The sequence below is a fragment of the Helianthus annuus genome, chromosome 8, assembly GCF_002127325.2.
Source record: "Helianthus annuus cultivar XRQ/B chromosome 8, HanXRQr2.0-SUNRISE, whole genome shotgun sequence".
Lineage (NCBI taxonomy): Eukaryota > Viridiplantae > Streptophyta > Magnoliopsida > Asterales > Asteraceae > Helianthus > Helianthus annuus.
Genome location: NC_035440.2, coordinates 43,009,657 through 43,028,267, shown reverse-complemented (window position 1 = coordinate 43,028,267; position 18,611 = coordinate 43,009,657). Strand labels below are relative to the sequence as shown.

At 34.1% G+C, this 18,611-nt stretch overlaps 1 protein-coding gene across 1 annotated transcript; it reads left to right on the top strand.

Moving 5' to 3' along the window:
• Positions 1–3,038: 3,038 nt before the first annotated feature.
• On the top strand, positions 3,039–3,712 carry LOC110871072 (ethylene-responsive transcription factor ERF024). The gene has a single exon (XM_022120042.2). It carries the CDS (start codon positions 3,039–3,041, stop codon positions 3,585–3,587), a length of 549 nt encoding a protein of 182 aa, XP_021975734.1. The 3' UTR covers positions 3,588–3,712.
• The last annotated feature ends 14,899 nt before the right edge of the window (positions 3,713–18,611 follow it).

The window sequence follows — 18,611 nt, the reverse complement described above, 5'->3', positions numbered from 1 at the left end:
GAATTTTAAAGTTTCAACTTTACTCCTTTTGTTCCTTTACTTTAAAAAACTTAGTTTTTAGGAGCATATTGTTATGTACGTATGGGTATAAATTTAAGTTGGTCTGCTGTATAAACGTTACCTGATTATACGTTACTGAACTTGATGATCCGATCGTAGATAGTCTAAACGTCGCTCTGCAAAACAGAACACGGTCAGGACTCGTTACAGGAGTGGGGTTCTTCCTGTTACTATCCTCCGGCGCGAGAATAAGTGTTTGTAGATGGGAGAATAAGTGTTTAGGACAGAGAGAGATTAAATGAATTGTACCTAATGACTTCGTCTTCTATTTATAGGTTCTGGCAAATTAGGGCTTCCCCTCAAGTCGGAGAGTCGGTTAGCCACATCTCCTATCTTTTCGGAGATTACACCGTCCTTATATTTGCATGGGAATATCTTCTGTATCTTTATTATTATTATTATTATTATTATTATTATTATTATTATTATTATTATTATTTAATGATGGTTATCTGACCCGAAATCAACGGGCTGGGTCATTCCTTTACATGCCCCCCAGTCCGATGCTATGATGGTGTACGTGGGGTCGGACTTAAAAAGTGACAAACCACCAAAAAATAAATAAATAACCAAAAATAAAGAACAAAAAGAAACCAAAGCGTAGAAAATCCTTGCTATCATACACTTGAGGGGTCAATTGATGGTGCTAGCTGTCACATGACATGAACTGTTCATGATTGCTTATGGCTACACGTGTCGATTTGGGCTCCAATTTTTGAAATTCGAAAAAGTGGATTGGATAGTATAAATAGGGGTTTAACCCTACGGTGTGGAAACTTTTTCCCAAAAATTTCAACCGTTGCATCTGTTCAATCTCCTTCTTCCATGGCCCCAAAAACCTCCGATGAATCCCCTCATGATGATGCCCTGTACTTCAAATGGAACAAAACCTCTTTCAATTCTTTGCTACAAACCTATTGCATTAGGTCGGAATGGCATCCTGTTTCGAACCCGTCACAACACGCAATGGCTTAAAAGGTTCTAGTTAATGCCACGTAGCATTCTCTTCAATCTTACTATTTTTACTTATATATTTTTTTTAATTATTTTTATTAATTAATACATGGAGTCCATCACTATCTTTATCCTTATTACTTCCATAACGGAGGTAGACCAAGAGGAGAAGCGGACTAGACGATGGAGGAAGGTGAGTCAGCATGGTCCAGGCGAGGGAGGTCGGTTCCAGCGGACTTGTTCTTGTAGGTCCCTATGGACCGTTGGCATTTAAAAAAAAGGTAACAGTCATTTTTTAAATAATTAATTAAATAACATCCAACCGACCCATCCATTATATATACACCCATTTTTTTACACATCTCACCCAACCAAATACTCTCAACCCCAACTTCCAAATTACCAATTTGACATTCCATTTCAATCACATTGAGCTCAAGCGACGAAGCAAGCTCTAGTTCCAGACGAAGGAACAAGGGGAAGCGCAAAAAATAAACAGGGGTCGAGTGGAAGGAGACTCCCGTCTATGGAACGGCTACTTTTCGCCGCACCCTATGATTGATGAAGTCAGATTTAGACATCCGTTTCCAGATGAGGCGTTCACTTTTTCTCAGAATTTTAAACGACCTATTTCCGATTCAGAAATGCACTTCTGCCATATGTTAGCTAGCATACGACACAGGAGCTGACTCAACCGATGAGTACGTATGAATCAGTGAAATTAAGACCATGGAATGTTTAAGGTTTTTGCAAGTATGTTATTGAAACATATTCTAACGAGTACTTGAGAAGGCCTAATGCAACCGACATCCAACGGTTGTTAGAGGCTTATCAAAGCCGACACGGCTTACCCGGAATGCTTGGTAGCATTAACTGTATGCATTGGAGGTGGAGAAATTGTCCCGTTGCATGGTAGGGTCAGTTTACTCGTGGTGATCACGGGTTTCTCACCATAATAATGCTTGAGGCAGTTGCGTCATGTGACCTTTGGATCTTGCATGCTTTTTTTTGAGTTGTTGGCTCGAACAATGACATCAACGTATTAAACTAGTCACCGATATTCAACTACATCTTAGAGGGCTTTACACCGCCTTGCAATTTTACAGTCAACGACATGGATTGCAACCAAGGCTATTATCTAGCCGATGCAGTTTACCTTGAATGGAGCACACTTGTTAAAAGCTTCACATGTCCAGAAGGCGAAAAAAATGAAGTTAAAAAAAGACTCGAGTCAGCAAGAAAGGATGTCGAAAGGGTGTTCGGTGTTTATAATGTTTTCATTTATGTTTGTGCAAAAAAATTTTGGCCCAACTCGCGCGTAATCAAAAAGTTCTCACGATTCTCACAACTCGAAGTGGTTCTCATTTTAATCCATCCCCCTATATATATATTTTTACTCCATCGTCTTAAATAAAGACTAACGATGTTTCTTATGACAATTTATTTTTATTTTTCAAGGTTTTCATATGTTATTTATGTAATTATGTGTAGACATTCCATACGAAAGTTTCAAATAAGAAAGGAGCTAAAGTATAAACCAAATGATGTACCAATTTTGTCGGTTGGGTACTCGTACAATATATTGATATTGCATAAAGTAATGGTTCTATTTGTGTTCGGTCGGTATTAGCGCACTAGAGATTATGATTACAATGTTATTGGGTAAGATTAGTTCTTTAATAAGAGGGTCTGTATGTACTTTATAGGAAATAGAAGGTGAAGATAAAGATTGAGATCTTTTTCTTCTACCAGATAGTTACATGATAATAGAGTGTTTTTTGGATATTTTTCTTGTTCCCTAAGGTTTCTTCTTTTGAAAAACAAAAGTGTCCGCAAAATATATCATCATATTCTCCATACTCCATTATTTGGGCCCCCAACTACCTCCCATCCACAAATAAATTCTATTGGTTAATAAACAAACCCACATATGCTCCAAAACGTGTATATCCGGACACACGTTAACCGGCAACCCCAGTATCCAAAACGTTTATAAGTACCCACATAAGCATCCATAAACTTGCATGGCTAACCGTACAAGCAGCAACTCCACAAAAGATACTAACAACAACAACCCTAACACTCCTGCTCCTACTGCCGGAAGCCGACACCCGATCTATCATGGTATCAGATACAGGTTTAAGACTGGAAAATGGGTTTCTGAAATTCGGGTTCCACACACGTCCACCCGCATTTGGTTAGGCACGTATCCCACACCAGAGATGGCGGCTGCGGCTTACGATGCGGCTGCATTGGCTCTCCAAGGATCTCATGCATTACTAAACTTTCCCGACTCAGTTCTGACTGATCCTCTTCAAGAGTGTCCCACTGCTGATGACATATGTGCGGTAGCTGCACGCGCAGCAGCTGCTCGACATCCGTCAAATAAGGAGGAGACTGGAAACAGTACACGTGGAGAATATTTGGACCATGACGCAGTATTCGACATGCCAAATATGTTATCCGATATGGCGGAAGGAATGATGCTGAGCCCGCCGAGAATGAACTCTATCCCGCCACAGGATCAGTTCGAAGATAGCTCCGGTGGATGGTATAATCTATGGGACTACTGAAGATAAGCACAATATCAGAAGGAAGGTATGCATGAATTAAGCTCTGAATATTTGTGCAAAGTTATATTTATAAGATGTTGGGTTTTCGGTTTTTCATTGGTATGCAACTCAATAGGTTGTATCCATCCATGTAGTTGATGTTTATTATTATTATTATATTAATTTTTATATATATAAACAAGAGCACCCTTTGATTGATTATTGATTAATGTCGATCCGTTTAATTTTCTCCTCCAGTCTACCAAATTCGTCTTCCACTCTTTTTTTTATTTTGGCTCATGGGGCCACATTCGAGCTCATGTTTCCAGTTCAATCGAGTATCTCAAGCTATGCCATGTTGGCTCGTTTAAGATATGAGCCAAGCTTGAGCTAGCCCTAGCAACGTTCGGTTTGAGCAGTGAGCAACTCTTGACAATCGCAAAAGTAATTTTTTAAGAAAATATATAGGTGACGTATGATTAATTAAAAAAAAATATTTTATATAACACTTTTCAACATAATTATTTAACCCCAAAGTGGCTACAAATGAGGTGTGGATTGGATAGGTCAGTGCGTGACATGTGAAGAACCGTCCAAATGACCCATTCACATCAAATCACGAACTCAAACGTCGTTAAGTTTCCATTATGTTTCTATTCCAAACAATGAGATAGATCAAACGTCGTTAAGTTTCCGTTATGTTACTATTCAAAACAATGAGATATTAATAGATTGATAATGATAATGATAATGATAATGATAATGATAATGATAATGATAATGATAATGATAATGATAATGATAATGATAGTAATGATAATATTAGAAGCATAGTTGTAAAACAAGGTCTCGAAGGCCGAGTACTCACTTAGGTGAATTTTGGCCAAACCACAATTTTCTTTCTTTTTTTTTTGTAGGAACGATGGTATGGGGATGGTGTTGTGCCAGTTTACAGTGAAGATGATGGTGGTGATTGTTGGTTTTACGATGATGGCGGCGGTGTTGGTTGATGACGTGGGTAGTGGAAAAGTGGCCGGTGGTGGTGGAAATGGTGGGTGGTGGGTGGATGGGTGGTGACTGTGCAGGCAGGTGGTGGCGATGATAGTCGGGGTGTTCATGAGCTGATCTGATCCGAGCGAGGGTCTGCTCGTGCTCGGATTGAATTACAACCGATCCGATCCGATCGAATTTGCAAAACCGAGCACAAAAGTGATGCTCGTGCTCGGATTGAATTTGAATCGAGCAGCTCGTTTTCGCTCATTTTTTCTCAACACCGAAATTAAAAAATGTGTAGCAACAAAAAAAACTAAAATCAAGACTATTACAACGCTGCATTCAACAAAAAACAAAGCCTAACTTAATTAAAACATGTCCAACACCTTACTAACAAAAGCAATACATAACTGAAATCATGATCCTAAAAATGTTCTTAACAATATCAAGAAGCACAAAATAAAGTGCGAAATACAAATTGTCATTTAGCTCAAAAGCTATAAACTTCTTCTTCAAGCTTGATCATCTCCATCCAAAAAATTCAACTTCAAATCAACATATATAACCTATAAACACAAGCATTAAACAAAACCATTAAGTTCTACACATCACACATTATGCAGCACGAGGTATGAGTTGAACTTGAGCAGCAACGAGGTATGGAGCAAACCGTGAAATTGGATCCTCAACAATCGAACTTGAACTTGAACTTGAGCAGCAGCGGCGATTGTACCGTATCCTATCCGTATGAGTTGAACACTTGAACTTGAGCAGCAACGGCGAGGTATGTGGCAGACAAGCAGGAGGTATGTAGCAGGAGATTAATTAGGTGCTGATGAATTTTTAGGATTAGGGTTAGGGTTTGGTATTGAGTTGGGCTAGTATGTTTCTTAGGCTTTTAATTTTTCTTGGGCTACTTATCTATATAACTATATATATATATACATATATTTATACATATATATTAATTATTTAATAAAAATAATTCAAGCAAAACCGAGCGATCGACGAGCGAGAGGACCTTTGCTCATGCTTGGCTCGTTTTCAAATTGAACCGAGCCGAGCTGCTCATTTACAAACTGAGCAGGAATTGAAAGAGCATTTTTCGGGCATTTATCGAGCGATTGTCGAGCGATTCTCGATCGTCGAGCAGTTTGGACAACCCTAGATGATAGAAGGTTGTGATGGGGTGGGTGGTGGGAGGTGGTGGTGGTCGATGAAAATGACAAAAATGATAAAAGTCAGAGACTAAAATGACAGAAAACTAAACTATTTAGACTAAAATGGCAAGAAAAAAACTATTTGGACTAAAGTGACAATTTTAGTCAAACAAAACTAAAATAACAATTTACTCTTTATTATATTATAGTCATACATATTGCAAATTACCTAGAAGTCACTAAACTTGTATATTTCATGAAGCCACTCATACTCTAAAACCTATTTAACTTAGCATTTCAATATGTTTTGAGACAAGTTTTAGATACTTGACCACTTTAAATTGTATTATACAATAATAAAACTTATTGCACACAACCAATAAGTCATTGTACCTATAGAGGACTTCATGTGCTCCTTATACTTTATTAAACATTGCATTTAGCCTTTTAATATGTTCTGAGGTATTTTAGATTCAAGGTTGTAAATGGTTATTTCAAAATAATAGCTTTTATAACATTTTGAAGAAAATTGGTGTTAATGTTATTTGAATCTATTCATCATGCTATCAACGAAAATTTAAACAATACTTAATGGTGCAAGTGTTTTTTTTTTTAATTTTAAGAAAAAGACAAAACATAAAAAAGATAAATGCTTTATGTTTCTACAAGAAAAAAACAAAAAGTAAGTTATACATCGAACTATCGTCTTAAATAAAGACTAACGATGTTTCTTATGACAAACTAGATGCGTGACCCGCCGCGATGCGGCGGGGGCTTTAAGATGTGTTGTCAAATTTTGGTCAACTTTTTTTACAAACAAACATAGATTACGAAACAAACTTAGAGTATCGGAATATATATACGGGTGTGGATTGTTTACATATCAAAGTATGTATCCCAAGACCACCGGCCAACACCAAGGCCAAAAACCGCAACCGAACTCTTAAAGAGACTGTGGCTTCCTTCCATGGTGCACCAAGGCTAGTTATGAAGCCACAAGTAGGGAAACTAACATGTGTAAGAGGCATCCTCAGGTCAACCTTAATCATGTAGTTGACATAGATGACTATGTACTTGGACCTTGTGGCGCAACTAAAGAGGTGGTAGGCGGTGTCTCCGGTTACCGGTTACCGGTTTCTCCAGTTACCGCATAGACATTCTTGAAGTCGTCGGGCATGAGACCATACACATTAATAGGGCGAACTTGACAAATGCTATCTTTCCAGATGGGTTAAGATCCTGTACAAACAGTGCTAACTGTAAGAACCGTAAGAACAGCTCTGAACCACTGATAGTTTAAACCAAGAGTTATGGTTGATTATAAATAAAACCCTTATAATTAAAAATTAGTACTAACAAGTTAGTAGGGCTGTTCATGAGCCGAGCCGAGCCGAGCCAGGCCAAGCTCGGGCTCGGCTCGATTATAAACCGAGCTGGCTCGGCTCGGCTCGGATTTGAAACCGAGCTGAAAATCTAAGCTCGAGCTCGGCTTGGTTTTAAACCGAGCTAGCTCGGCTCGGCTTGGTTTGGCTCGATTTAATAAAAAAACTAATATATACCTCTTAAAATTTAATAGCCTAAAATATTATTCAATAATATAAAAGAATATATATTCAAAATAAGTTCAACCTAATACAATTCAAACCAAAATCAAGTTTAACAACGCAAAATAAGTTTTAATTTCAATAAAATTCAATATTAGTTCATTAGTATGGTAATCAATCTTCAAATATGCCATATATATCAAACTACAAACCTATATACATGTAGATAATAATAAGTTTTTTTGTATTATATTATAATGTATATAAAATTAAAACTTATTATAAGTAAAATAATTCGAGCTAAACCGAGCCGAGCTACAAAGCGAGCCGAACCGAGCCAGCTCTGCTTGTTACGAGCCGAGCCGAGCTAGGCTCACTTTCTAACCGAGCCGAGCCGGCTCGGCTCACTTTTAAACCGAGCCAAATCGAGCGAGCTTTTTCCGAGCTAAATCCGAGCGAGCTTCGAGCGAGCTCCGAACCACGAGCTTTTTGAACATGTGACACCTCGTATTTTCGATCTTTCCATTTTTTTTGGCAAGTCTGCTTGTACTTTCTATTTTTGTAAGTTGTACCTTTGTGGTATTTGATTCTATTCCAAAATTGTACTCGAGACTTGAAATCATAATGAAAATGCATGATTTTATTCATATTTGTGTTTGAATGCTATGTATTGTCGAAACAATTGAAAGCATGTTGAAACTATGCTAAACACGTAAAAACAGTGAAATTACATCTTAATCTCAGCTCTCAAATTCATCGTTGCCAAGAGATTACCCTAAACTGTACAAAAATTGGGAATTTATACGTTAATTCGGTAAAATATCGAAATTTGGGTTAAAATGATTTTTATATTATTTTATTAATATTTTAAATAAATAAATTAATAATTAAAATTAAATAAATAAATATTAAAAACTGTTTTTTTAATGATTTTGAGTATTTTGGTTAATTAAACTAACTCCGTTAGTGAAAACCCAGTTAATTCAGCTAACTGGGTTACTTTTATGAAAGGGGCAGCACTAACTGAGTTAGAAAACTCAGTTAGTGACTAACCCAGTTAGTCAGGATAATTATTAATAAAAAAAGAGGTTGAACCGCGCGTGGGACGGGAATCGAACTCGGTACCTCTTGCTTAACAGACAACAACTCAACCACTCGGTCGGGAATACCACATCCGACATATGTTGAATTTAAATTGTATTTAACCTATCATTAATTGCGCTGAATTTAAAAAAAAAAATATAAACCGCCTGTTCTTCGTCTTCTCCGACCCTTCGATTGCTTACCGGAAAAACGTTGTGACCTTTCATGGTCTGTAACCGAAGGCCTTCATCTCTATATAAACCCGACAAAAACTTCATCATTCGATCCTTTACGCACGATACAAACCGAAACCAAAACCGAAACCATTTCAAGTCTTACCGGGAACAACAAGCTCGCCGGAACTTCGACCACCATCGCGCCACCGTCGACCACCGCCGTTACCGCCGTCGCCGCCTCCGGTGACTGTGTCCGGTACGAATTCTCGTTTCGATTTCGTTTTTTTCCCGTTTTCTTTTATTTACAGATTCAGTTTATTATTATTATTATTATTATTATTATTATTATTATTATTATTATTATTATTAATATTATTACTATTAATATTATTAATTTATATTATCAGAAATATTATTAAAACAAATTTAGTAATCTGAAATTTATTAACAGAATTATTACTTCTGTTTTATATATATTCAGAATTTTTATAAAATAAATCAGATCTGTTTTTTTTTTCTTTTATATATATAATCAGAGTTTTTTTTTGAAATAAATCAGATTTATATTTTTAATTTTCAGTATTACTATTTAATATACCATTTAAAATCTAAACTATTATATTTTTATTATAATCAGATTTAATATTTTATTTAAAATCAGAATTTATATTTAAAATCAGAATTTTTATAACAAAATAATCAGAATTATTTTCGGAATTAATATAAAATCAGAATTTATTATATAATCAGAATTTTTATAAAATCAGAATTTATTTATAAATTTTCAGAATTATTATTCTTGCTATTTTATTTCAGATTTATTATATTCTAAAATCAGAATTATTATTTCTATTAAATCAGAATTATTATTTAATTACTATTAAAATCAGAATTATTATTTCAATAAAACAGAATTTATATTTTATTATTTTAAATCAGAATTTATATTTTGAAAAAAACAGAATTATTTTTTTTTTTTGCCTTGCTATTTAAATAATCTCTAAAGTTCCCAATATTTAACAAATCCTCAAAATTAGTAGGGTAATTCTCTTGTGCACATCCTCTTGGGAAATCTCTTGTTCTTAATTATTCCAAGAAAAACGCAACGCAACCTAAGGTGAGTATACATGACCCATTTTCTATTTTACACTTTTGGGTGTAGTATGCATTTCCTATATCAAAAACACTATGTTAAACATTTTTGCACTGTCAATCCACATTTCATGTGAATCGATTTGACTCATGTTAATCATGTTATGCTAATGTTAAACATTTATGATTGTGTGTTCATTAACTTTGCAAGCCTCCCCTAACAATGGCAGCGCTGTAGGTTGTAACGCCCCTCCCATAATATTATGGGTATTGTTAGGATTTATTCTATGTTACTCATTTTACCACCCTTTTTGGGTAGGCACGTTAATTGCATTAAACTTTGGTTTGAACACATAGTTTCATCGTTACGAGTATAACTGTTAATATGAAATCATGTATTCACGTGGATTTGATCATGTCAAACAATTTTGATCATATTATACTATATTTAAACTTGTATACTCGCCAACATGTTTTGTTGACTTTATTTTAAATGCATACTGCAGGATGAGGAAGTCAAGATTCGAAGAAATGAATAGGATGGCCTAGAAACCCACTTTTGAAATAAACTATTGTTTGATGTTTGTTATTTCCTTTTTGACAATGTATGATACTTTGCAATTTTAATAAATGAAATTTAATTATATTGTCACATTTAGTGTTATGATGTCTTTGAACAGTTTGTACGTCTCATCCCGATGTTTCCGCCATCGGTTGGGGTGTGACAGAACAGCCCTACAAGTTAGGGGTAATTATTCCATATATAAGTTTGCAAGTTTTTTATGCATAACCATTTGTACATTATGCATTGTGAGTTTTTCAAAAAAAAAAGTTGACTTTTTTCTTTTTAACCAAAAAGTTTTTACCCTTTTCAATTTTAACCTTACATAATTTGTTTTTTAACTTTAACCCAAAACTTTTCATTATTTGCATTATTTCCAAACTATAAATTAGAAACATGTTTTTGCATTATATACTTGTAACATGTGCATTGGGAGCTTTTCAAAAAAAAATTGTATTTTTCACTTTCAATCCAATTGTTTTTATCTTTTATATTTTAACCCCTTTGACTTTTTAAATTTAACCCAAAGCTTTTTAACTTAACCCTAATACTATTTTATTTTCAACTTTGGTTGCGAGTCAACATGCAGCAAAATGCGTGTGGGGTTCAACATTTTTTGCATGTTTTTTCCCGTTTGATAGGCAAGTTACAACGCGTCTATTTTTCTCCGTTTGACAAGTATGTCGCAACCACGGATCCTAGATCGACTTAGTTATTCTTTTCTACGTTTTACGTTTTTGTCTAACTGTTTCGCATTAACACGCCACAATGGACGTGCGTGATTCAACGATTTTACATATTTTTTTGTTTGGTGTTATGTTTTACTTTTTTATTTAATTTATTTATACAAGCTCTTCTGATATTGGTGTTCGCTGCCAGTGGCTTGGCATTAGTGCTACTTGGCACAATTTTACGAACGTATTTAACCTATTAAGTTTGTTACTAATAATTTGTTTCGAGTTTGTCGTTATACCTCCTTTTACTTAAGAAAAACAATTTTTTCACGTGTTTATTTTTATGTACGTACCAGTATAAATTCAATTTGCTCTATGTGTCGACATAAACTTTTTCTGGAAACGAGTCAGGTCAAATATAATACGTTTTTGTTTATAAAAATATTTTTACGTGCATATTTTTATGTACGTTTCGGTATATATTTGAGTTGGTGTATGTTTCGACGTAAGCTTTTTTAGGAAACGAGTCAGGTGATGTTTTGTAAATTTTGTTTCGAACCGAGTGCGGTCAAATTGTGATTTGTTTTTTCCATTTTTTCAAAAACTCTAATTCATCTATTTTGATTATACGTGTCATCTTTTCCATTATAATCGTTACATTTTCTTTGTATGACTCGGGTCACATACAATACGTTATGATTGTACGGCATAAATTTGATTTACTTTATATCTGATCCAATTGCAATGCTTATATAAGTTACATTGAATTCAATCAGATACGTCGAAACGTGTGTTTTCATATGGTTAACGCATCATATAACGTTTGGACTAATTCGTTCACTGTTTGCGATGTACCGCGCCGCAACGCGCGCGGGTGTTATATCTAGTTATGTAAAATTGCTAGTCATTTGACATTTTCAATTAAATACAAATTCCACCAAGGTTTTTTAAACTAAAATAACTTTTATATACTTCATTATTTTTTTTTAATATACCATAAAATCAAGTATTTTTTTATCTTTAATATGAGTACTATATTGCTATATTTTTTTTTTATTTATAAAAGTAACTTTTAAAAAAGTTACTAAAAGTTGTTTTATAATTGTGCTGATAATGTGCTGATTATGTGTTAATTACAATATAATTGCCCATCGAGATATTTCATATAATTTGTTAAATATTATTCGCATAAGATTTTATCCTGCTTGAAAGTGATTTGAATCAGCACTTTGAAAACTAACCAACACGTGTATTAACAACACTTTAAAAACATACCAGCAGATATGCTAACAACACTTTAAAAACATATCAGCACATGTGCTAACAGAACTTTAGAAACATACCAGCACATGTGTAAACAACACATAAAAAACATACTGAAAAAAATAAGTAGCACATGTTTTAGCAGCACTTGAAAAACAAGCACAACAGGGAATTAAATTTGTTTTTTGCTGCACTTGAAAAAACAAGCACAACAGGAAACTAAATTTATGTAAATACACATGCTAACTGCGTAATGGAAAATTAATTTCAAGTTTTTATTTTAGTTTGTCTGTTTATTTCTTTATTTAATTCTTGGTACTTATCTTTATTGACTTTTATATTGGTTTAAAACAATCATATAGTTGTAATAATTTGTTACAAAGTGCTTATTAACAAATTGCCTGTTGTTGGCGGAGATTGTGCTGATTAACAAAGTGCCTATTGTTGCGATTTGTGAAGATTGTGCTGATTTACAAAGTACCTGTTGTTGGAAATTTTTAAATTTTGATTTGAAATAGTGCATGAATATAGGGGATAATTAAAATTTGGAATTAATTAAATTCAAAAAATAGAGTGATAAAGTCTAAAATACCATTGTCTAGTTTTTTTAATGAAGGACACATGTCTAATAGTGGTTGGTTCTTATAGTTCTTATACATATTGAGGTTTGTATTTGATCGCATCTCCTTTCCAGATTTACAGTTCAAGCATTTGCCATATTCACCTAAGTAAAGTGTCATCACCACGTAACCAGGCTTGACCCGCATCCCCATGTCTTCTCCAATGTACAAACCATGTTATATATTGAATCAACAGGGTTAACATGACTATTGTCACTATTAAACTAGGCAAATATATCTGCAATGTGTAATGACAAAAACAATTGTAAATTTAGCAAGCAAAGCCAAATAGTCCTAAGTTCGGCGATCAAAACAAAATTCATCAATAGTCGTTAGTTTTTGAAAAAGTAAAAATAATAATAATAACAACAGTCTGTCGTTAATTTTTGGAAAAGTAAAAAATTGATCACAAAAATAGAGATCACACTAAAAACCAAAAATTCAAAGGGCCCCCAACCTTACAATGAAATAAGCACAACATACAACTAACTCATGCACAATAAAAACTTAAAGCCAAAGTTACAAGTAGGTAAAGCCAAAGTATGTTGTAAATTATACTTATACATAATATTTTTATTTTTCAAGGTTTTCATATCTTATTTATGTAATTATGTGTATATATTCCATACGAATAAAGTAATGGTTCTATTTGTGTTCGGTCAGTATTAGCGCGCTAGAGATTATGATGACAATGTTACTGGGTAAGATTAGTTCTTTAATTTGGTTTTTCATTCATCAATTTCAGATTTACATAATAAGAGGGTCTATCTGTACCTTATAGGAAATAGAAGGTGAAGATAAAGATTATTGATTGAGATCTTTTTCTTCTAGTTTCTACCTGACAGTTTTGTCCTGATTAAAAGATTTACACTTTATATGATAATCTGCAAAACGTGTATATCCGGCCCTACAACCCCATTCCCGTCAGTTGTTTGAGATATTTTGAAAAGATTGAGATATTATGATAATGGAGTGTTTTTGTTTGAAAGATTGAGATATTTTTCTTCTTCCATGTACTTTCTGCTTTTGCAAAACAAAAGTATCCGAAAATATATTATCATATTCTCCATACTCCACTTTCCAAAAAAAATATATATATATTCTCCATAGTCCATTATTTGGGCCCCCAACTACCTCCCATCCACAAATAAATTCTATTGGTTAATAAACAACCCACATATGCTCCGTAAATTCTATTGGTTAATAAACAAACCACACATGCTCCATAAATTCTATTGGGCCCCCAACTACCTCCCAGCCACAAATAAATTCTATTGGTTAATAAACAACCCACGTATGCACCCAAAACGTGTATAAGTAGCCACATAAGCATCCATAATTGCATGGCTAACCCTACACACAGCAACTCCACAAATGATACTAACAACAACCCTCACACTCCTGCTCCTACTGCCGGAAGCCGACACCCGATCTATGGGACTACTGAAGATAAGCACAATATCAGAAGGAAGGTATGCATAAATTAAGTTCTGAATATTTGTGCAAAGTTATATTTATAAGATGTTGGATTTTCGGTTTTTCATTGGTGCATGCAACTCAATAGGTTGTATCCATCCATGTAGTTGATGTCTATTATATTATATTATATTAATTTATATATAAACAAGAGCACCCTTTGATTGATTATTGATTAATGTCGATCCATTTAATTTTCTCCTCCAGTCTACCAGATTCGTCCTCGTCCTCCACTCTTTTTTTTTTTTTTAATTTTGAGTCGGCTCATCGGGCCACATTCGAGCTCAAGTTTCCAGTTCAATCGGGTATCTCAAGCTATGACATGTTGGCCCGTTTAAGATATGAGCCAAGCTTAAGCTAGCCCTGGCAAGGTTCGGTTTGAGCTCTTGACAATTGCAAAAGTAATTTTCTAAGAAAATATATAGGTGACGTATGATTGATTAAAAAAATAATTTTTATAACACTTTTCAACTGAATTATTTAACCCCAAAGTGGGTACAAATGAAGTGTGGATTGCATAGGTAAGTGGGTGACGTGTGAAGAACCGTCCAAATGACCCATTCACATCAAATTACGAACTCAAACGTCGTTAAGTTTCCGTTATGTTTCTCAAACGCCGTTAAGTTTCCGTTATGTTACTATTCACAATAATGAGACATTAATGATAATGATAATGATACTGATAATGATACTGATAGTAATGATAATGAGAACAATAATATTAGAAGCATAGTTGTAAAACAAGGTCTCGAATGCCGAGTACTCACTGCAAGGTAGGCTGTTGAGGCGCGAGTACTCCTTGTTTAGGCGAATTACTTCCCGAGTACTCTCCACCTAAGCCGAGTACTTCCCGGGTACTCTTAAATATGACTAGGGAGGGCCTTTCGACTTTTGCGACCATGATTAGAAGACTTAAAAAAGTATCCTACTAATAAAAAAGTTACATTAGAGTGAAATTGAAGAGTATATGAAGAAGATTGGTTGGAAATTTGTGTGAAAATGGTTTAGATTATTCAGGTATTTATAGTTTTAATTTAATTAAACCATTAATTTTTTAATTCAAATAATGTGCTTAAAATAGTCGTTGGAGGGCAATGGGTCCAGTCTCATTCAGCTGGTATATACATTAGTTAGTCCCATACATCATTTATTCATCGCTATCCCTGGCAAACCAAGTACCAACTGGGCAAAAAAACTTAGGTTCAATAATTGAAACCGGCTATTAATCAAGACCGGTTCGTTACCGATACATGAGAAACCGGTTTAGGATGAGCTTTAGAGTGAGAACCGGTTTGTAGCTATTTTTCAACCCCAAATAACTAGTTAACATACACAAAAAATTAAAATGTATTCACGATTTCTTTATGTTTCTTAAACGAAATTATGATGTTTTGTCAATTCTAAAGTTTTAATAATAAATAAAAAGAACATTATGTGTTTTTAATTGTTTTTTAATTAAAAAAATAGTTATAGACACTACTACAAAAATGCTCAAAAGTGACGGTCATCAAAATGCTTTTAAGACGGTTTGTATAAAAACCATCCTTTTATCATATTTTCATTTTCCATATTACATATAACCGTCCTTTTTTATTAAAAGTTCAAAGTTCAATTGTCTTTTTATCTAAATCGTCTTTTTTTAGTTAATAAATTGAATCGTCTTTTTACCCTAGTTACAACCGTCCCTTTTAAAAAATTTAATATTATGGTGATAATATTAATTTACCATCATACATAAAAGTCCAAAATTATCCATTAACCTGAATTTTCAAATTAATTAGAAGAGATGTTATCTTCTAGAAGAAGGGAGAATACATGGTTTTTTTTTATAAATTTAATTAGAGAAAGGTAGAGAGTTAATTTGGTTAGAAAAAGTCAAAGCATTCCCTGCCCACCTATACGAACGTTGTATATCCCATAATTTCTTTTTAAAAATATACCGATCATGTTTATAATATATTCAATCCAACTAATTTCTTCAACTTCAATAAGGATTCGCATTCATCATTTATAATAATACATTCTTCTACTTGAGGACTTCTTCATTCTTTCTTTTACCTGGCTCTTCAACAAGGTATGTTTATTAGAATTATATGTTTTTAATTTAATTTAAATTATTATTTACATACATTCATTTAGACATAGAAACCCTTTAGTTTATACCCGTCTGAGATTATTCTATTAGAGATTAATTTTGGATTGTCCCTTTCAGACTGCTTTTTTATTCATTTATTCAGTTCAGATGGATCGTAATTATTGGATGTACGAAATCAGACATACTAACCAAGAGTTTGTGATCGGCTTGCAAAGTTTTCTTAAGACTGCTCAAGAGGATCATGTGAACAAAGGAAAAAAAACCATCCCGTGTCCTTGTACGGAATGTAAAAATATTACCGAATTTCCAGAAACAAATGAAATCGAGTATCATTTGCTGAAAAATGGATTTATGTTGAATTATACTTGTTGGTCCAAACATGGTGAGTCACTTGCTAACCGTAGCACATCTTCGATTAATTTAGAAGCTAATTATAACGACGAGAACGAGGGCCTGCACATTAGTGACGACGATGATTATTTAGACGCGGCCAATGATAATTTAAATGACATGTGCAATGATTTGGAAACCAATTCTTGCGACAATTATCAAGAAAAACTACAACAATTATTTAACGATGAAAAAAACCATTATATGTTGGTTGTAAAAAGTTTTCTAAGCTCAGCGCCGTGTCAAAGCTCTTAAACTTAAAGACAAACTACAGTTGGAGCGATAAGAGTTTTACATGTCTATTAGAGTTATTACATGACATGCTTCCCGAAGACAACGAGTTACCCATATCCATATACCGAGCTAAGAAATTGATGTGTCCAATGGAATTAGAGGTTCAAAGAATACATGCATGTCCAAATGATTACAGAAACCAGTTTGAAAAAACTCATACGTGTTATATATGTGGTGAATCGAGGTACAAACGTAAAAATGATACTGGTGAATATGATGACGATGTGACGAAAAATGGACCACCTGCTAAAGTATTGTGGTATTTCCCCATTATCCCAAGATTAAAGCGTTTATTTGCAAATCCTAAAGAATCAATGTTGTTGCGTTGGCATTCTAATGAGTGTAAGGATGATGGAAAGTTAAGACATGTGGCGGATTCACCTCAGTGGAGAAACTTTGATTATGATTATTCGGATTTTTGTAACGAGGTTAGAAATATACGATTTAGTCTTAGTTCAGACGGTATCAATCCTTTCAGAAATATGAGCAGTAGTCATAGTACTTGGCCTGTCCTTCTGTGCATCTACAACCTTCCTCCATGGCTATGCATGAAAAGAAAATACATAATGATGTCATTACTAATTCAGGGTCCAAAACAACCTGGTAATGACATTGGTGTTTATTTGTCTCCTTTGATTGATGACCTTAAAACCCTATGAAGCCCTGGTGTAGAAATGTACGATGCTTATGAAAAAGTGAACTTTACGCTACGAGCCATGATATTTTGCACTATAAGTGATTTCCCAGCATACGCCAATTTGTCAGGATATAGTACGAAAGGTAAAAAAGCTTGTCCTATATGTGAAAATGAAACAAGCTCTATAAGGTTAAAACATTGCAATAAAACTATGTATATGGGACATCGACGATTTCTTCCACGAGATCACCATTATCGAAGACTTACAGAAGAGTTTGACGGAAATGAGGAGCTTGGAAGGGCTAGGAAAAGTTTTGATGCGTTTTCACGAGTTGAAAATATGAATACCATTCTAGGAAAAAGATCTCGTACTGAGCAACGAGATAACCGGAAAAAAAGGTCAATCTTTTGGGATTTACCTAACTGGAAAAGTTTGGAAGTTCGACATTGCCTGGATGTTATGCATATCGAGAAAAATGTATGTGATAGCTTGTTAGGTTTATTGTTAAACATTCTTGGAAAAACTAAAGATGGGATTAATGCCCGTAGAGACATGGAAGCTATTGGAATACGTAAAGAGCTTACCCCTGTTGAGAGAGCCAATAATATTTATCTTCCACCCGCATGATATACTATGTCAGGCGAAGAAAAAAAGAAAGTTTTGTCAATGTTTGCATGATATTAAAGTTCCATCTAATTATTCTGCAAACATTAAAAGTCTGGTGTCAATGAAAGATTGTAAATTACTTGGCATGAAGTCTCATGATTGTCATGTTTTGATGACACATATGATTCCTATTGCAATTCGTGGATTGTTACCTGAGGAAGTTCGACATACAATTACAAAACTTTGTTTGTTTTTTAACATGATTCACTCAAAGGTTATTGATCCCGAAGTCTTGGATAATTGGGAGAAGGATATATATATATATATATATTACCCTTTGTGAACTAGAGATGTACTTTCCACCATCTTTCTTTGATAT

What these genes read in the sequence shown, in the direction of transcription:
- LOC110871072 (XM_022120042.2), top strand. Translation starts at nt 3,039, where the DNA reads ATGGCTAACCGTACAAGCAGCAACTCCACAAAAGATACTAACAACAAC.